Here is a 19908-nt window from a genome sequence, read left to right as displayed (position 1 = left end):
GAAGTCATGTGACCGTGCTGTAGTTCCTTTATAGCCCAACATTAGCCTCCTTTAGCTTAGCGGTGGTGACGTGAAGTCATGTGACCGTGCTGTAGTTCCTTTATAGCCCAACATTAGCCACCTTTAGCTTAGCGGTGGTGACGTGAAGTCATGTGACCGTGCTGTAGTTCCTTTATAGCCCAACATTAGCCTCCTTTAGCTTAGCGGTGGTGACGTGAAGTCATGTGACCGTGCTGTAGTTCCTTTATAGCCCAACATTAGCCGCCTTTAGCTTAGCGGTGGTGACGTGAAGTCATGTGACCGTGCTGTAGTTCCTTTATAGCCCAACATTAGCCTCCTTTAGCTTAGCGGTGGTGACGTGAAGTCATGTGACCGTGCTGTAGTTCCTTTATAGCCCAACATTAGCCTCCTTTAGCTTAGCGGTGGTGACGTGAAGTCATGTGACCGTGCTGTAGTTCCTTTATAGCCCAACATTAGCCGCCTTTAGCTTAGCGGTGGTGACGTGAAGTCATGTGACCGTGCTGTAGTTCCTTTATAGCCCAACATTAGCCTCCTTTAGCTTAGCGGTGGTGACGTGAAGTCATGTGACCGTGCTGTAGTTCCTTTATAGCCCAACATTAGCCACCTTTAGCTTAGCGGTGGTGACGTGAAGTCATGTGACCGTGCTGTAGTTCCTTGATAGCCCAACATTAGCCACCTTTAGCTTAGCGGTGGTGACGTGAAGTCATGTGACCGTGCTGTAGTTCCTTTATAGCCCAACATTAGCCTCCTTTAGCTTAGCGGTGGTGACGTGAAGTCATGTGACCGTGCTGTAGTTCCTTTATAGCCCAACATTAGCCTCCTTTAGCTTAGCGGTGGTGACATGAAGTCATGTGACCGTGCTGTAGTTCCTTTATAGCCCAACATTAGCCACCTTTAGCTTAGCGGTGGTGACGTGAAGTCATGTGACCGTGCTGTAGTTCCTTGATAGCCCAACATTAGCCACCTTTAGCTTAGCGGTGGTGACGTGAAGTCATGTGACCGTGCTGTAGTTCCTTTATAGCCCAACATTAGCCTCCTTTAGCTTAGCGGTGGTGACGTGAAGTCATGTGACCGTGCTGTAGTTCCTTTATAGCCCAACATTAGCCTCCTTTAGCTTAGCGGAGGTGACGTGAAGTCATGTGACCGTGCTGTAGTTCCTTTATAGCCCAACATTAGCCACCTTTAGCTTAGCGGTGGTGACGTGAAGTTATGTGACCGGGCTGTAGTTCCTTTATAGCCCAACATTAGCCTCCTTTAGCTTAGCGGTGGGGACGTGAAGTCATGTGACCGTGCTGTAGTTCCTTTATAGCCCAACATTAGCCGCCTTTAGCTTAGCGGTGGTGACGTGAAGTCATGTGACCGTGCTGTAGTTCCTTTATAGCCCAACATTAGCCGCCTTTAGCTTAGCGGTGGTGACGTGAAGTCATGTGACCGTGCTGTAGTTCCTTTATAGCCCAACATTAGCCGCCTTTAGCTTAGCGGTGGTGACGTGAAGTCATGTGACCGTGCTGTAGTTCCTTTATAGCCCAACATTAGCCTCCTGTAGCTTAGCGGTGGTGACGTGAAGTCATGTGACCGTGCTGTAGTTCCTTTATAGCCCAACATTAGCCTCCTTTAGCTTAGCGGTGGTGACGTGAAGTCATGTGACCGCGCTGTAGTTCCTTTATAGCCCAACATTAGCCTCCTTTAGCTTAGCGGTGGTGACGTGAAGTCATGTGACCGGGCTGTAGTTCCTTTATAGCCCAACATTAGCCACCTTTAGCTTAGCGGAGGTGACGTGAAGTCATGTGACCGGGCTGTAGTTCCTTTATAGCCCAACATTAGCCACCTTTAGCTTAGCGGTGGTGACGTGAAGTCATGTGACCGTGCTGTAGTTCCTTTATAGCCCAACATTAGCCTCCTTTAGCTTAGCGGTGGTGACGTGAAGTCATGTGACCGTGCTGTAGTTCCTTTATAGCCCAACATTAGCCACCTTTAGCTTAGCGGTGGTGACGTGAAGTCATGTGACCGTGCTGTAGTTCCTTTATAGCCCAACATTAGCCTCCTTTAGCTTAGCGGTGGTGACGTGAAGTCATGTGACCGTGCTGTAGTTCCTTTATAGCCCAACATTAGCCGCCTTTAGCTTAGCGGTGGTGACGTGAAGTCATGTGACCGTGCTGTAGTTCCTTTATAGCCCAACATTAGCCTCCTTTAGCTTAGCGGTGGTGACGTGAAGTCATGTGACCGTGCTGTAGTTCCTTTATAGCCCAACATTAGCCTCCTTTAGCTTAGCGGTGGTGACGTGAAGTCATGTGACCGTGCTGTAGTTCCTTTATAGCCCAACATTAGCCGCCTTTAGCTTAGCGGTGGTGACGTGAAGTCATGTGACCGTGCTGTAGTTCCTTTATAGCCCAACATTAGCCTCCTTTAGCTTAGCGGTGGTGACATGAAGTCATGTGACCGTGCTGTAGTTCCTTTATAGCCCAACATTAGCCACCTTTAGCTTAGCGGTGGTGACGTGAAGTCATGCTGACCGTGCTGTAGTTCCTTGATAGCCCAACATTAGCCACCTTTAGCTTAGCGGTGGTGACGTGAAGTCATGTGACCGTGCTGTAGTTCCTTTATAGCCCAACATTAGCCTCCTTTAGCTTAGCGGTGGTGACGTGAAGTCATGTGACCGTGCTGTAGTTCCTTTATAGCCCAACATTAGCCTCCTTTAGCTTAGCGGTGGTGACATGAAGTCATGTGACCGTGCTGTAGTTCCTTTATAGCCCAACATTAGCCACCTTTAGCTTAGCGGTGGTGACGTGAAGTCATGTGACCGTGCTGTAGTTCCTTGATAGCCCAACATTAGCCACCTTTAGCTTAGCGGTGGTGACGTGAAGTCATGTGACCGTGCTGTAGTTCCTTTATAGCCCAACATTAGCCTCCTTTAGCTTAGCGGTGGTGACGTGAAGTCATGTGACCGTGCTGTAGTTCCTTTATAGCCCAACATTAGCCTCCTTTAGCTTAGCGGAGGTGACGTGAAGTCATGTGACCGTGCTGTAGTTCCTTTATAGCCCAACATTAGCCACCTTTAGCTTAGCGGTGGTGACGTGAAGTTATGTGACCGGGCTGTAGTTCCTTTATAGCCCAACATTAGCCTCCTTTAGCTTAGCGGTGGGGACGTGAAGTCATGTGACCGTGCTGTAGTTCCTTTATAGCCCAACATTAGCCGCCTTTAGCTTAGCGGTGGTGACGTGAAGTCATGTGACCGTGCTGTAGTTCCTTTATAGCCCAACATTAGCCGCCTTTAGCTTAGCGGTGGTGACGTGAAGTCATGTGACCGTGCTGTAGTTCCTTTATAGCCCAACATTAGCCTCCTGTAGCTTAGCGGTGGTGACGTGAAGTCATGTGACCGTGCTGTAGTTCCTTTATAGCCCAACATTAGCCTCCTTTAGCTTAGCGGTGGTGACGTGAAGTCATGTGACCGCGCTGTAGTTCCTTTATAGCCCAACATTAGCCTCCTTTAGCTTAGCGGTGGTGACGTGAAGTCATGTGACCGGGCTGTAGTTCCTTTATAGCCCAACATTAGCCACCTTTAGCTTAGCGGAGGTGACGTGAAGTCATGTGACCGGGCTGTAGTTCCTTTATAGCCCAACATTAGCCACCTTTAGCTTAGCGGTGGTGACGTGAAGTCATGTGACCGTGCTGTAGTTCCTTTATAGCCCAACATTAGCTTGTAGATTTGTGTGGAGATTATCCTGTTGACCAAAACGTGTAAGTATCATAAACAATATACCGAAATCCAATGGGAAAACCCCGCTTGCTTTTGTGGAAGGAACCCTTACGATGCTAACCTCTGGGTTAACTCGCTGTACCACTCTATTTTATCTCTAACAAAATATGTTCTTCATTTTGATAAAATATATTATTTAACAGTCTTGCTCATTGATGTGTTAAATGGTCCATATGTTTAAAGTATATTCAGTTATAAATACTACTTCCGTTGAACTAAATAACCTGGGTCAGGTAGAAAACCAATGGCAATGCTTTTCCTCTCGTACGTCCTTCACTGAAAACAGGAAACACCTCCCATAACTACTTGGTTGTCAGCGATAAATGAAGCAGAAATGCAATACATACCTTCCAACCTAACCCCGTCAGACAGTGTTTACTGTAGACTCTGCACACTGTTGAGATGCTACGGCAGCAACATACTTCTGTTCTTGGTTGTTGTCTGCTGCTGTACCCATTAAAGCATTTGTTTGAACTAAACTACTGTCCTTCTTCCTAACACGTCTCTCTATTTGGTCCCAGCTGGCACCATCTCAGGCGAAGAGATGCCCATCATAGCGAGGACCAACATCAAGGAGCACCGAGACAGTTTCTCCTGTGAGAAGTTCAACTTCAGACTCCACCACAACATCACCTTCTACGTCTACGTCACCAACTTCAGCTGGCCAATCAAGATCCAGGTGAGAGGGGAGGGGAGGATACATTACTTCCTGAAACTTTCAGAGTCTCTTTCCACAGAGGGGACACATGTTGATGTAGGAGAGACATGAAGAAGAGGGGACACGTGTTGATGTAGAAGAGACATGGAGAAGAGGGGACACATGTTGATGTAGAAGAGACATGGAGAAGAGGGGACACATGTTGATGTAGAAGAGACATGAAGAAGAGGGGACACGTGTTGATGTAGAAGAGACATGGAGAAGAGGGGACACCTGTTGATGTAGAAGAGACATGGAGAAGAGAGGACACATGTTGATGTAGAAGAGACATGGAGAAGAGGGGACACCTGTTGATGTAGAAGAGACATGGAGAAGAGGGACACCTGTTGATGTAGAAGAGACATGGAGAAGAGGGGACACCTGTTGATGTGGAAGAGACATGGAGAAGAGGGGACACATGTTGATGTAGAAGAGACATGAAGAAGAGGGGACACATGTTGATGTAGAAGAGACATGGAGAAGAGGGGACACATGTTGATGTAGAAGAGACATGGAGAAGAGGGGACACATGTTGATGTAGAAGAGACATGGAGAAGAGGGGACACATGTTGATGTAGAAGAGACATGGAGAAGAGGGGACACATGTTGATGTAGAAGAGACATGAAGAAGAGGGGACACATGTTGATGTAGAAGAGACATGGAGAAGAGGGGACACATGTTGATGTAGAAGAGACATGAAGAAGAGGGGACACATGTTGATGTAGAAGAGACATGCAGAAGAGGGGACACATGTTGATGTAGAAGAGACATGAAGAAGAGGGGACACATGTTGATGTAGAAGAGACATGAAGAAGAGGGGACACCTGTTGATGTAGAAGAGACATGGAGAAGAGGGGACACATGTTGATGTAGAAGAGACATGAAGAAGAGGGGACACATGTTGATGTAGAAGAGACATGAAGAAGAGGGGACACATGTTGATGTAGAAGAGACATGAGAAGAGGGGACACATGTTGATGTAGAAGAGACATGAAGAAGAGGGGACACATGTTGATGTAGAAGAGACATGGAGAAGAGGGGACACATGTTGATGTAGAAGAGACATGAAGAAGAGGGGACACATGTTGATGTAGAAGAGACATGAAGAAGAGGGGACACAGTGTTGATGTAGAAGAGACATGAAGAAGAGGGGACACATGTTGATGTAGAAGAGACATGGAGAAGAGGGGACACATGTTGATGTAGAAGAGACATGAAGAAGAGGGGACACATGTTGATGTAGAAGAGACATGGAAGAAGAGGGGACACATGTTGATGTAGAAGAGACATGAAGAAGAGGGGACACATGTTGATGTAGAAGAGACATGAAGAAGAGGGGACACATGTTGATGTAGAAGAGACATGAAGAAGAGGGGACACATGTTGATGTAGAAGAGACATGAGGAAGAGGGGACACATGTTGATGTAGAAGAGACATGAAGAAGAGGGGACACATGTTGATGTAGAAGAGACATGAAGAAGAGGGGACACGTGTTGATGTAGAAGAGACATGAGGAAGAGGGGACACATGTTGATGTAGAAGAGACATGGAGAAGAGGGGACACATGTTGATGTAGAAGAGACATGGAGAAGAGGGACACATGTTGATGTAGAAGAGACATGAAGAAGAGGGGACACATGTTGATGTAGAAGAGACATGGAGAAGAGGGGACACATGTTGATGTAGAAGAGACATGGAGAAGAGGGGACACATGTTGATGTAGAACTAAAATGTATTTAGATATATCAATCAAACTGATATTGTTTTATTTTAGGTCCTTTTTCGAGTTGGATAAATATAGCTTCAACATTTTAATTGTTGTTGTCTCAACTCCAGCCGTTGATACGCAGTCAAACAGACTATATTTGATCAGTGGAAGCGATACGATGATTTTTAAATGGATGAAATCGATATTGTGAGTCAAGTCGTGTAATAAGTGTATATATATATACGAATGAAAGACTAAGACGGGATTAATGGACCTACACTTTGGAGAGGATCTGAAAGCGACGTATCCATTATATTTAATCTCCTGCCACAGAGAGTCAGTTAAGGTGTGTGGATGAAGAAGATAAAGCGTCATCATCACCGTAATCATCTCCGGTCGTCAGGAAACTTCTCCCTGCAGAACATATCGCCCGGCGGGACGCGGAGAATAAACTATTCTGAAACGTGTGTTTGGCAAATCTGCTCTCACATTTAACGATCTGTGAGTTTTTCGATGTCTTCCTCATCAATTATGCGGCGCGGGATTAAATCTCCAGGCGGCAGCCACACACACACACACACACACACACACACACACACACACACACACACACACACACACACACACACACACACACACACACACACACACACACTGATTATTCACTCCGAAGCCTTATGATCCATTAAATTGAAGTTTTGTAGGTGTTTTAAGGAGATGTCGTGCGGCGTGGGCCGTGCTCGCTGATGGAGTTAAGAAGTGACAGGATGGATGAATTAGAGGAGAGTTAGGACTGGTTGGTTACCGGATGTTCACACGGTCAAAACGTCCAGGGTGGAGACAATGGAGACAGTTTGATTGACAGATGGAGGGAGAAGGACTGATAGAGACATGCAGAAGAGGATGGATTATAGGGAGGATGGAGGTGTATATCAGTGTGTAGTGTCTCTACTTTAAAGAGTCCTCTCCTGCTGATGTTCAGGTGTATATCAGTGTGTAGTGTCTCTACTTTAAAGAGTCCTCTCCTGCTGATGTTCAGGTGTATATCAGTGTGTAGTGTCTCTACTTTAAAGAGTCCTCTCCTGCTGATGTTCAGGTGTATATCAGTATGTAGTGTCTCTACTTTAAAGAGTACTCTCCTGCTGATGTTCAGGTGTATATCAGTGTGTAGTGTCTCTACTTTAAAGAGTCCTCTCCTGCTGATGTTCAGGTGTATATCAGTGTGTAGTGTCTCTACTTTAAAGAGTCCTCTCCTGCTGATGTTCAGGTGTATATCAGTGTGTAGTGTCTCTACTTTAAAGAGTCCTCTCCTGCTGATGTTCAGGTGTATATCAGTGTGTAGTGTCTCTACTTTAAAGAGTCCTCTCCTGCTGATGTTCAGGTGTATATCAGTATGTAGTGTCTCTACTTTAAAGAGTCCTCTCCTGCTGATGTTCAGGTGTATATCAGTGTGTAGTGTCTCTACTTTAAAGAGTCCTCTCCTGCTGATGTTCAGGTGTATATCAGTATGTAGTGTCTCTACTTTAAAGAGTCCTCTCCTGCTGATGTTCAGGTGTATATCAGTGTGTAGTGTCTCTACTTTAAAGAGTCCTCTCCTGCTGATGTTCAGGTGTATATCAGTGTGTAGTGTCTCTACTTTAAAGAGTCCTCTCCTGCTGATGTTCAGGTGTATATCAGTGTGTAGTGTCTCTACTTTAAAGAGTCCTCTCCTGCTGATGTTCAGGTGTATATCAGTGTGTAGTGTCTCTACTTTAAAGAGTCCTCTCCTGCTGATGTTCAGGTGTATATCAGTATGTAGTGTCTCTACTTTAAAGAGTCCTCTCCTGCTGATGTTCAGGTGTATATCAGTGTGTAGTGTCTCTACTTTAAAGAGTCCTCTCCTGCTGATGTTCAGGTGTATATCAGTGTGTAGTGTCTCTACTTTAAAGAGTTCTCTCCTGCTGATGTTCAGGTGTATATCAGTGTGTAGTGTCTCTACTTTAAAGAGTCCTCTCCTGCTGATGTTCAGGTGTATGTCTCTCTACTTTAAAGAGTCCTCTCCTGCTGATGTTCAGGTGTATATCAGTATGTAGTGTCTCTACTTTAAAGAGTCCTCTCCTGCTGATGTTCAGGTGTATGTCAGTATGTAGTGTCTCTACTTTAAAGAGTCCTCTCCTGCTGATGTTCAGGTGTATGTCAGTATGTAGTGTCTCTACTTTAAAGAGTCCTCTCCTGCTGATGTTCAGGTGTATATCAGTGTGTAGTGTCTCTACTTTAAAGAGTCCTCTCCTGCTGATGTTCAGGTGTATGTCTCTCTACTTTAAAGAGTCCTCTCCTGCTGATGTTCAGGTGTATATCAGTATGTAGTGTCTCTACTTTAAAGAGTCCTCTCCTGCTGATGTTCAGGTGTATGTCAGTATGTAGTGTCTCTACTTTAAAGAGTCCTCTCCTGCTGATGTTCAGGTGTATGTCAGTATGTAGTGTCTCTACTTTAAAGAGTCCTCTCCTGCTGATGTTCAGGTGTATATCAGTGTGTAGTGTCTCTACTTTAAAGAGTCCTCTCCTGCTGATGTTCAGGTGTATGTCTCTCTACTTTAAAGAGTCCTCTCCTGCTGATGTTCAGGTGTATATCAGTATGTAGTGTCTCTACTTTAAAGAGTCCTCTCCTGCTGATGTTCAGGTGTATGTCAGTATGTAGTGTCTCTACTTTAAAGAGTCCTCTCCTGCTGATGTTCAGGTGTATGTCAGTATGTAGTGTCTCTACTTTAAAGAGTCCTCTCCTGCTGATGTTCAGGTGTATATCAGTGTGTAGTGTCTCTACTTTAAAGAGTCCTCTCCTGCTGATGTTCAGGTGTATGTCTCTCTACTTTAAAGAGTCCTCTCCTGCTGATGTTCAGGTGTATATCAGTATGTAGTGTCTCTACTTTAAAGAGTCCTCTCCTGCTGATGTTCAGGTGTATGTCAGTATGTAGTGTCTCTACTTTAAAGAGTCCTCTCCTGCTGATGTTCAGGTGTATGTCAGTATGTAGTGTCTCTACTTTAAAGAGTCCTCTCCTGCTGATGTTCAGGTGTATATCAGTGTGTAGTGTCTCTACTTTAAAGAGTCCTCTCCTGCTGATGTTCAGGTGTATGTCTCTCTACTTTAAAGAGTCCTCTCCTGCTGATGTTCAGGTGTATATCAGTATGTAGTGTCTCTACTTTAAAGAGTCCTCTCCTGCTGATGTTCAGGTGTATGTCAGTATGTAGTGTCTCTACTTTAAAGAGTCCTCTCCTGCTGATGTTCAGGTGTATGTCAGTATGTAGTGTCTCTACTTTAAAGAGTCCTCTCCTGCTGATGTTCAGGTGTATGTCAGTATGTAGTGTCTCTACTACTTTAAAGAGTTCTATATATAGTCATTGATTTAAGCCCTATTTGGACACATAGCCCTAATGAGTGTTCACTATCAGTCATCGCCTCGTGTCCTGCACCTCGCTACGGGTCAGTTGTCCATCGATCGCCCCCTTCCCCCCCCCCCCCCCCCCCCTCATATGCATTTCCCATTAAAGCTACATTATCGGAGCTGCTTCTATCTGCTCTCTGAAAGGCGATACGATAACGACCCCGATGACGCGTATCTCACCAACATGTCGGACGTGATCCCGTGTAACCGGAGGATCTGTGTCCGCTGACCTTGGTGGCTTCAGACGCCGGGAGAGAAATCGTCCTGAGGATTGGTAATGACCCGCTCCGAGGTATTTGATCTAATAGACCTGCGTGCCACGAAGAGAACACATCAACATGCGCACGGACACTGAGGTATGAAGGACAAAGAGAGAGGAGGACATCGAGCACAAAGACTGTGTGCGTCACTCTTTAGTGTCCCCTGGTCTCCCAGCTGTGTGCGTCACTCTTGAGTGTCCCCTGGTCTCCCAGCTGTGTGCGTCACTCTTTAGTGTCCCCTGGTCTCCCAGCTGTGTGCGTCACTCTTGAGTGTCCCCTGGTCTCCCAGCTGTGTGCGTCACTCTTTAGTGTCCCCTGGTCTCCCAGCTGTGTGCGTCACTCTTTAGTGTCCCCTGGTCTCCCAGCTGTGTGCGTCACTCTTTAGTGTCCCCTGGTCTCCCAGCTGTGTGCGTCACTCTTTAGTGTCCCCTGGTCTCCCAGCGGTGTGCGTCACTCTTTAGTGTCCCCTGGTCTCCCAGCTGTGTGCGTCACTCTTTAGTGTCCCCTGGTCTCCCAGCGGTGTGCGTCACTCTTTAGTGTCCCCTGGTCTCCCAGCTGTGTGCGTCACTCTTTAGTGTCCCCTGGTTTCCCAGCTGTGTGCGTCACTCTTTAGTGTCCCCTGGTCTCCAGCTGTGTGCGTCACTTTTTAGTGTCCCCTGGTCTCCCAGCTGTGTGCGTCACTCTTTAGTGTCCCCTGGTCTCCCAGCTGTGTGCGTCACTCTTTAGTGTCCCCTGGTTTCCCAGCTGTGTGCGTCACTCTTTAGTGTCCCCTGGTCTCCAGCTGTGTGCGTCACTCTTTAGTGTCCCCTGGTTTCCCAGCTGTGTGCGTCACTCTTTAGTGTCCCCAGGTCTCCCAGCTGTGTGCGTCACTCTTTAGTGTCCCCTGGTCTCCCAGCTGTGTGCGTCACTCTTTAGTGTCCCCTGGTCTCCCAGCTGTGTGCATCACTCTTTAGTGTCCCCTGGTCTCCCAGCTGTGTGCGTCACTCTTTAGTGTCCCCTGGTCTCCCAGCTGTGTGCGTCACTCTTTAGTGTCCCCTGGTCTCCCAGCTGTGTGCATCACTCTTTAGTGTCCCCTGGTCTCCCAGCTGTGTGCGTCACTCTTTAGTGTCCCCTGGTCTCCCAGCTGTGTGCATCACTCTTTAGTGTCCCCTGGTCTCCCAGCTGTGTGCGTCACTCTTTAGTGTCCCCTGGTCTCCCAGCTGTGTGCGTCACTCTTTAGTGTCCCCTGGTCTCCCAGCTGTGTGCGTCACTCTTTAGTGTCCCCTGGTCTCCCTGCTGTGTGCGTCACTCTTTAGTGTCCCCTGGTCTCCCAGCTGTGTGCGTCACTCTTTAGTGTCCCCTTGTCTCCTAGCTGTGTGCGTCACTCTTTAGTGTCCCCTTGTCTCCTAGCTGTGTGCGTCACTCTTTAGTGTCCCCTTGTCTCCCAGCTGTGTGCGTCACTCTTTAGTGTCCCCTGGTCTCCCAGCTGTGTGCGTCACTCTTTAGTGTCCCCTGGTCTCCCAGCGGTGTGCGTCACTCTTTAGTGTCCCCTGGTCTCCCAGCTGTGTGCGTCACTCTTTAGTGTCCCCTGGTTTCCCAGCTGTGTGCGTCACTCTTTAGTGTCCCCTGGTCTCCAGCTGTGTGCGTCACTTTTTAGTGTCCCCTGGTCTCCCAGCTGTGTGCGTCACTATTTAGTGTCCCCTGGTCTCCCAGCTGTGTGCGTCACTCTTTAGTGTCCCCTGGTTTCCCAGCTGTGTGCGTCACTCTTTAGTGTCCCCTGGTCTCCAGCTGTGTGCGTCACTCTTTAGTGTCCCCTGGTTTCCCAGCTGTGTGCGTCACTCTTTAGTGTCCCCAGGTCTCCCAGCTGTGTGCGTCACTCTTTAGTGTCCCCTGGTCTCCCAGCTGTGTGCGTCACTCTTTAGTGTCCCCTGGTCTCCCAGCTGTGTGCATCACTCTTTAGTGTCCCCTGGTCTCCCAGCTGTGTGCGTCACTCTTTAGTGTCCCCTGGTCTCCCAGCTGTGTGCGTCACTCTTTAGTGTCCCCTGGTCTCCCAGCTGTGTGCGTCACTCTTTAGTGTCCCCTGGTCTCCCAGCTGTGTGCGTCACTCTTTAGTGTCCCCTGGTCTCCCTGCTGTGTGCGTCACTCTTTAGTGTCCCCTGGTCTCCCAGCTGTGTGCGTCACTCTTTAGTGTCCCCTTGTCTCCTAGCTGTGTGCGTCACTCTTTAGTGTCCCCTTGTCTCCCAGCTGTGTGCGTCACTCTTTAGTGTCCCCTGGTCTCCCAGCTGTGTGCGTCACTCTTTAGTGTCCCCTTGTCTCCTAGCTGTGTGCGTCACTCTTTAGTGTCCCCTTGTCTCCCAGCTGTGTGCGTCACTCTTTAGTGTCCCCTGGTCTCCCAGCGGTGTGCGTCACTCTTTAGTGTCCCCTGGTCTCCCAGCTGTGTGCGTCACTCTTTAGTGTCCCCTGGTTTCCCAGCTGTGTGCGTCACTCTTTAGTGTCCCCTGGTCTCCAGCTGTGTGCGTCACTTTTTAGTGTCCCCTGGTCTCCCAGCTGTGTGCGTCACTCTTTAGTGTCCCCTGGTTTCCCAGCTGTGTGCGTCACTCTTTAGTGTCCCCTGGTCTCCAGCTGTGTGCGTCACTCTTTAGTGTCCCCTGGTTTCCCAGCTGTGTGCGTCACTCTTTAGTGTCCCCAGGTCTCCCAGCTGTGTGCGTCACTCTTTAGTGTCCCCTGGTCTCCCAGCTGTGTGCATCACTCTTTAGTGTCCCCTGGTCTCCCAGCTGTGTGCGTCACTCTTTAGTGTCCCCTGGTCTCCCAGCTGTGTGCGTCACTCTTTAGTGTCCCCTGTTCTCCCAGCTGTGTGCGTCACTCTTTAGTGTCCCCTGGTCTCCCAGCTGTGTGCATCACTCTTTAGTGTCCCCTGGTCTCCCAGCTGCGTGCGTCACTCTTTAGTGTCCCCTGGTCTCCCAGCTGCTAACCCTAAGCTAAAGGAGATTATAAAGGAAGTATTGAAGCTCTTTTTCTACCTCGAGATTCGGGACACTGAGGTACTTCCGGGTCGTTTCACTCAGTTTGGAACTTTTCTAAGAAACATTGACATTTCAACTGCAACCCTGGAGAGATGTCCTCACCTAGGTTCATTAGAATGGTAGAAATCCACCAACACACACACACACACACACACACACACACACACACACACACACACACACACACACACACACACACACACACACACACACACACACACACACACACACACACACACACACACACACACACACACACACACACCCTCTCTCTCATGTGAGCGGTGAGTGTCTCCCTGGCGGCGGACGAGGTGTGGGAATCGCTCGCTCTGCTGGAACAGATTTTGATTGGTTCTGTCACGTTGACCTTGCACCTTCATCCCCTCTGTCCTGCACTCACCATCAACACCACACAACATGTACCAGAACAAGTACTTACAAAGTAGTGGAGTCCTTGAGTAAGTGTACTTTGTTACCACCGAAAATATCTATTTAATGCTCCATAGCTTCCTTACTTTGTTTTCTATGCAAGCCACGTGGAAGCCTTTTACAGACATTTCTAACACGTGTCCTTCCATAAGATGTGTGTTACTCACAGTGGATGACTTGCGTGGTTTGTTGATATTGTGTTTTGGTTTACTCTAAATAAAATAATACACTTTTCACATATTCAGCAAAGAAAGCAGGCCTTTAAAATAGTCAAATCAAATCAAAGAAAAGAGGCACAACTCAAATAAAGTAATTATTCAACTTGAGTCGTCTTTCTTTCTTCCTATGTTCAGGCTTCTGTAACTTAACGGCCGACAGCGTCTTTCCGACCAACTCTGTCTCTTTAGAGGCGGCGACGTGGGAATTGTAGTCCTTTATACGGTCTTGACTACAGATGTGATGATTAGGTGGCCCTTTTTATAAAACTAAAATACTGGCTATAACCAGTATTCTTGAAATTAACAGGAAATAGTAAATGTCTACGAAACGGTCTTTTCATTTTAACTTTGTCTGCCGTAGATTTTCCTCAGATTTATTTATTTACATAAGCTGATTTAACAGGGACATTAATAACACATTGCTGTGAATGCACCAGTTAGCCAAGGCCCTGGACAGTTCCAAAAGTACAATTATTCGAGCTTGAACTTGAATACCAACATTTGCCAAATATTCTAATGTCTAATATCTTAGAGCAGGGGTGTCAAACTCAAGGCTCGGGGGCCAAATCCGGCCCGTGACTTCATTTTCTGCGGCCCCACAAGAGCTTGCAAAGAATATGATATGTTTATTATACGGTTACATGCCGATTTACAGAAGCACGTTGCCCATAAACTACATGTCCCACAATGCATCTCAAATTTGACTTTTTTTTCTCAGAATCTGACTGTTTTTTCTTCAAAATATGCTTTTTTTCTCAGAATTGTTGACTTTTTTTCTTCAAAATATGCTTTTTTTTCTCAGAATTTGTCTTTTTCTCATAATTTCCCCCCAAATGTCACTTTTTTCCTAGAATTTGGCTTTTCTTTTTAAATCATTTTGTGACATGCGCACCGAAGATACTTGCAATTATTTGCCGTAGATTACTGCTTTCAGACGTAGTTAATTATTACATTACATTTAGCTGACGCTTTTATCCAAAGCGACTTAAGTGCATACAATAAGTGCATTCAACCAACAAAATACAAACTTGAAGAAAACAGAATCATAAAGTACATCAGGTTTCAGAGCCAATCATTTCAAGTGCTACTCAACTGGCTTTAGAGGAGCCAGTCCTTTATTAGTATATAAGTGCTTTGTTAGTAGTTCTATCCTCGAAGTGGAGTCGAAAGAGATGAGTTTTCAGTCTGGAAGGTGTGTGAGCTTTCTGCTGTCCTGATGTCAATGGGAGCTCGTTCCACCATCTTGGAGCCAGGATAGCAAACCCACGTGTTTCTGCTGATGGGAACTTGGGTCCCCCTCGCAGCGAGGGTGCAGCGAGTCGTTTGAAGTTATTACCCTATCCGAGAATAATCCAATGCAGAGGCAATAATGTAATATAATACATAATTTAATATTAAATATGTATATAGTCTTAAAGTTACAACCGGCCCTTTGAGTGCCACCATAATTCCAATGTGGCCCGTGATGACATTGAGTTTGACACCCCTGTCTTAGAGGAACGTTGATTATGAACGTCTAGAAAGTCAATATCAGAAAGTGAACTTTTGCAATATATAAATCACAATAAGTGCAGATTAAATATACAGTATGTCTCGGGCAAAAATAGATCATCAGTGTCTGTCATTTGTTGATTTCCACATCAGTTCTCCACGGCCGAGGCCTGGCCTGGATTTGTTTCTAATCAGAACTCATGTTTTATTGATCGAGCCCACAAACACTATGAGAGCATGACCCAGTTTCTCGCTCCATCGTTGTTGTTTTGAAAGAACTAACTGTTAAATTAGCCTGAAATGTAAAACTTCAGATCATGACTGTTTCTAATTTAAACATCTCAGTTTGAAATTTAGCAGAACTTGTCAATAGAAGCCTTTTGTTTTATTGTATTATTGTATTAATCCCCTAATTGTCATTTTTAAACACCTTTTTAGTCCGCTTCCATCATCTTCTGCCACTCGCTCTATGTCCCAGCATGCATCACTGCCAGTAGGGCCAACTGATTAAAAGCCTTCTGTCAGAGATGAGCGGCCATTTTGATGCAGGGCTGCCGTGATTGGTCGGCTGATTTGATTTGCCGCTCAATGCGCAGTCACTTACCGTCCTCTGCATCTGCAGTCATTAAATAGGATGCCTCCCCAATCAGATATCTGACACACACACACACACACACACACACACACACACACACACACACACACACACACACACACACACACACACACACACACACACACACACACACACACACACACACACACACACACACACACACACACACACACACACACACACACACACACACACACACACACACACACACACACACACACACACACACGCACACACACACAGCAGTATCATGTTCCATAGGGTGCATGAGATTGATGCCCATCTAGGCAGACAGGAAGTCAGCAGCATCAGTGCAGATTAGATGTGTTGGGATTCATAATTTAAGGGTGTGTTCACAGCCAACATGAAGCAAAGCGTTGCTACCTTTTCGTGCCGCAGGATAGCAAAATAATTCAATGAATCAGGTCACTCAGAGCACTACTATTGTACTTCATATACAGTATAAACCAATGTTATCCTAGCTTAGCTCTGTTCAATAAGAACGCTTTGAAAGTTGTTTTTTTTCGACTTGCAGACCTCATAAAGTTTGAATTCATACTTTTAGATAAGCTTTATTATGCATTGTTTGGGCACAACTTTGCTAACTAGCTAGTGAACGTTAGCACATTTAGTAATCTACTTTACAAGCTCGCTAACGTTTCACTATCTTACTAACTGGTTTGCTAGCTTACGTTAGCTGACTAGTGAAAGTTAGCTATGTTCTTTACAAGCTCGCTAACGTTTGCTATCTATTTTAGTAGTTAGCTTCATGTTAGTTAACTATCTAGATCAGTGCTTCTCAAACTTTTTTCAGTCATGTTCCCCCTTTGAAACATTTTCTCAGCCAAGTACCCCCTGACCGATCCCGAACATATTTGATCGAAAAAGCCTATATAAATAATTACAATATAGTGATGTTCCCTCAGTGTGTGATGTATTAACTCCTTCGTGGTATGCATTACAACAAACTAAGGATATTTTCATAAATTCCATAACACTTTTATAAAACAGATTTTTCCAAGGAGTTTTTCAACTTAAGTAATATGTTATTGTGAAAAACTATAAAATACAATACACACATTTGACATGTTTATATGAGGACCCCCTTGGTGGTTCTAGGAATGTTTTATATAAAATTGTGTTTTCTATTTTACTTATTTTACTAGATTATTTTTTTAATTAACTTTTTAAAATCTCACGTACCCCCTGCAGTACCCCAACGTACCCCCAGGGGTCCGCGTACCCCCATTTGAGAATCACTGATCTAGCTAGCTAAAAAGCTGACTAGATAAAGTTAGCTATCTTCTTTACAAGCTTGCTTACATTTTAGTATCAACTAGTTTGCCATCTTACATTAGCTACATATCTTAAAAGCGCACTAGTGAAAGTTAGCTATGTTCTTTACAAGCTCGCTAACATTTGCTATCTATTTTAGTAGTTAGCTTCACGTTAGCTACCTATCTAACAAGCTAGCTAGCAAACGTTAGCTGTAGTGCTGTTGCCAAATTGGTGGATTCCATATTTAAAAAAAGAATAACACCCTAAAGCAGTGTGGACCTGTGTCTACCCTTCTGGCACTGAGAGCTATTATAAAACATTGTTGAAATTAGTTTGTTTTTTTATCCACTGGCAGCTTCCCACAGCTAGCAGCTTCCCACAGCTAGCGGCTTCCCACAGGTAGCAGCTTCCCACAGCTGGCAACTTCTCACAGCTAGCAGCTTCCCACAGCTAGCAGCTTCCCACAGCTAGCGGCTTCCACAGCTAGCGGCTTCCACAGCTAGCGGCTTCTCACAGCTAGCGGCTTCCCACAGCTAGCGGCTTCCCACAGCCAGCGGCTTCCCACAGCTAGCAACTTCTCACAGCTAGCAGCTTCCCACAGCTAGCGGCTTCCACAGCTAGCGGCTTCTCACAGCTAGCGGCTTCTCACAGCTAGCAGCTTCCCACAGCTAGCGGCTTCCCACAGCTAGCGGCTTCCACAGCTAGCGGCTTCTCACAGCTAGCGGCTTCCCACAGCTAGCGGCTTCCCACAGCCAGCGGCTTCCCACAGCCAGCGGCTTCCCACAGCCAGCGGCTTCCCACAGCTAGCGGCTTCCCACAGCTAGCAGCTTCCCACAGCTCCAAACATCCTCGTAAAATTCCCAAATACGTATTATTTTGGATAAACTAATGACATATTGGTAATCTAAATGTTTGGTTTCTCGTCTGAAGTGTTACAACTCAATATCAGTTTATTGAAAAGCTTAAAAACTGTTTATTTGGCGAGGAAAGTTTAGAAGAAATGAAGTGAAACTAACAGAATGTTCTACATACCGTGTTGTTTTTCCGCTGCAGATTGATGCAGAAATAAGCACCTGTTAAAGGACCTACATCTGTGAGCTCTCCTAACAAGTGCACACATATGGTAGCGTGGGGCTCATTTGCATTTAACATGTAGGTGGAGGCAACTTGGCAACAGCTCCACTTTGGTCATTAGGTCTCATGCATATGCAAAGAGGAAGAGTGTGTGTGGTAAACAGTCCAAGGAACACTCACATGTTCATTTGTTTACATGCTGGGGATAACACGTGGGCCCTCGTCATGATTACATCATCTGGGAATAACACAGATACATGTAATTAACGTAGGGTGGCCATAAGGTCCGCTGAAGTTCTTTCACTATACATAATTTCTTGGAAATACTTTGACAGGGCAACAAATTGTAATCTGAACCAGCAGGGCTTTTTAATTGTTTTGCTGCTGAACACACTGTTGTATTTGCAGTCTATACAATTCCTTGTTGAATGCACGTAGACGAAGGCTCATAGTCAGGCTTCTTACGGTCATTAGGCACCTGGGACAGTCATGGAAATTCAAAATGCAAATTCCAGGCCCTGGAAAAGTTACGGAAACTAATATGTTTCGGAAGTTTTGGAAAAGTAATGGAAATGTAACTAAAGTTGTGTCAAATATAATTTATATTTTAGCTAATCGCCGAAATAGTGATACTATAATGATAATAAATACTGTATCTTATAGTAATGAAACGTAAAATGGCATTTAACTGATGAGGTGTTTTGCTGGTGAGAGATTTCAGTTGCTTTCGCGTGTCGAAGCTAGTAAGCCTGTTTGATTTGTTTTAGATCTTATTTTCCTGTTCCATGTTAAAATAAGCCATTTTTAGTGGAACCGCTGAGAAAGAGTAAACATTGTTGTTAAAGGTCCTGGAGAAGTCATGGAGAAGTCATTGAAAATCATCAGTGAAAAAGTGTATGAACCCTTTATAGTGAAGACATGATAAAGCTCTCGGTGCGATCCTTGTCGACCCAAACATCGATGGAAACGCTGTTGTTAGATATGAACCCCGGTCAGCCATGTTTCCATAAAGCACTTTTAACTCCAGATATTCTGTCTGACTCCGACGCTCTTATCTCCTCCATTAGCCAGTGATCTTAAGTTGCCCATCATTAACCAGCATCCTCTGTGTCCTACTCCAGATTTCCTACTCCAACCACCATGCTAGCCAGCTTTAGCACGATTAGCTTCTCCATGGTGGATGCACAACTGCAGCAACTCAAAAACAACAGACACAATCTCTCCGACAATACATTTCAGAGAGGGCACAGATAAATGAGTTATGGATATTAGTTACTTATAGAAAAATAACTGGTAAGATCCAACAAGAGAGCTACACGTTGCGTATAGTTAGGGAGCGTTCACACCTGCCTTGTAGAGTCCGGTTGAATCGAACCCTGGAGCGTTTAGCCGCTTGGTTCGTTTGGGTGGGTGTGAACGCAGTCCGAGACCTCTGAAGTGAAATAAACAACCGGACTCTGGTCCGCTAAAATAGGTGGTCTCGGAGCGCTTGCTTGCGAACTCTGGAGCGGTGCATTGCTGGTGTGAACGCAGTCCGCACCAAAACATAGGAAGCGTAGTATGTACGAGTCACAAGAACGCGGATGTCTTCAAAATCTTTAGCGAAAGAGTCTTTCAAGACATCCGCGGTTGTTCAGTTAAAGAGTAAAGCAGGATGAAGTGTCGAACAGTGTCGTGTAAAGTAAACATTATCCGTGAGCTACATAAAAGTCAGAGCCAGCTGCCGTCGGTGAAACGCCCTCCTGACTGCAGAACGTCTCTCATTGTGTTATAATGTGTTTTAACGGACGTTGTCTGATTATATAATCATATGCGCGGGCCGCTAGTGTCTGTTGATCTCCAGATGAACAGCAGCATGAGAATAACCTGCCCAAAGTGCCGGTGCTCCATGGCGGAGGCTCCGGTAGAAATTGCCGGGATTTGCGTTTGTACCCCC

General features: G+C 45.9%; 1 protein-coding gene across 1 annotated transcript in view; it reads left to right on the top strand.

The window, feature by feature from the left end:
- LOC117443107 (attractin-like protein 1) overlaps positions 1-19908 on the top strand; it is a gene marked incomplete at its 5' end in the record, with an annotated part of 115713 nt that overhangs the window by 74617 nt on the left and 21188 nt on the right. Inside the window, one exon of the mRNA XM_034079049.2 lies at positions 4300-4457. Coding sequence (XP_033934940.2) covers positions 4300-4457 — 158 coding nt within the window. The remainder of the gene's footprint in view (positions 1-4299; positions 4458-19908) is intronic.

This window comes from Pseudochaenichthys georgianus, unplaced genomic scaffold, assembly GCF_902827115.2.
Source record: "Pseudochaenichthys georgianus unplaced genomic scaffold, fPseGeo1.2 scaffold_538_arrow_ctg1, whole genome shotgun sequence".
NCBI classification, from domain to species: Eukaryota; Metazoa; Chordata; class Actinopteri; order Perciformes; family Channichthyidae; genus Pseudochaenichthys; species Pseudochaenichthys georgianus.
Note: the sequence above shows the minus strand (reverse complement) of the source record. Positions and strands in the feature narration are given on the sequence as shown.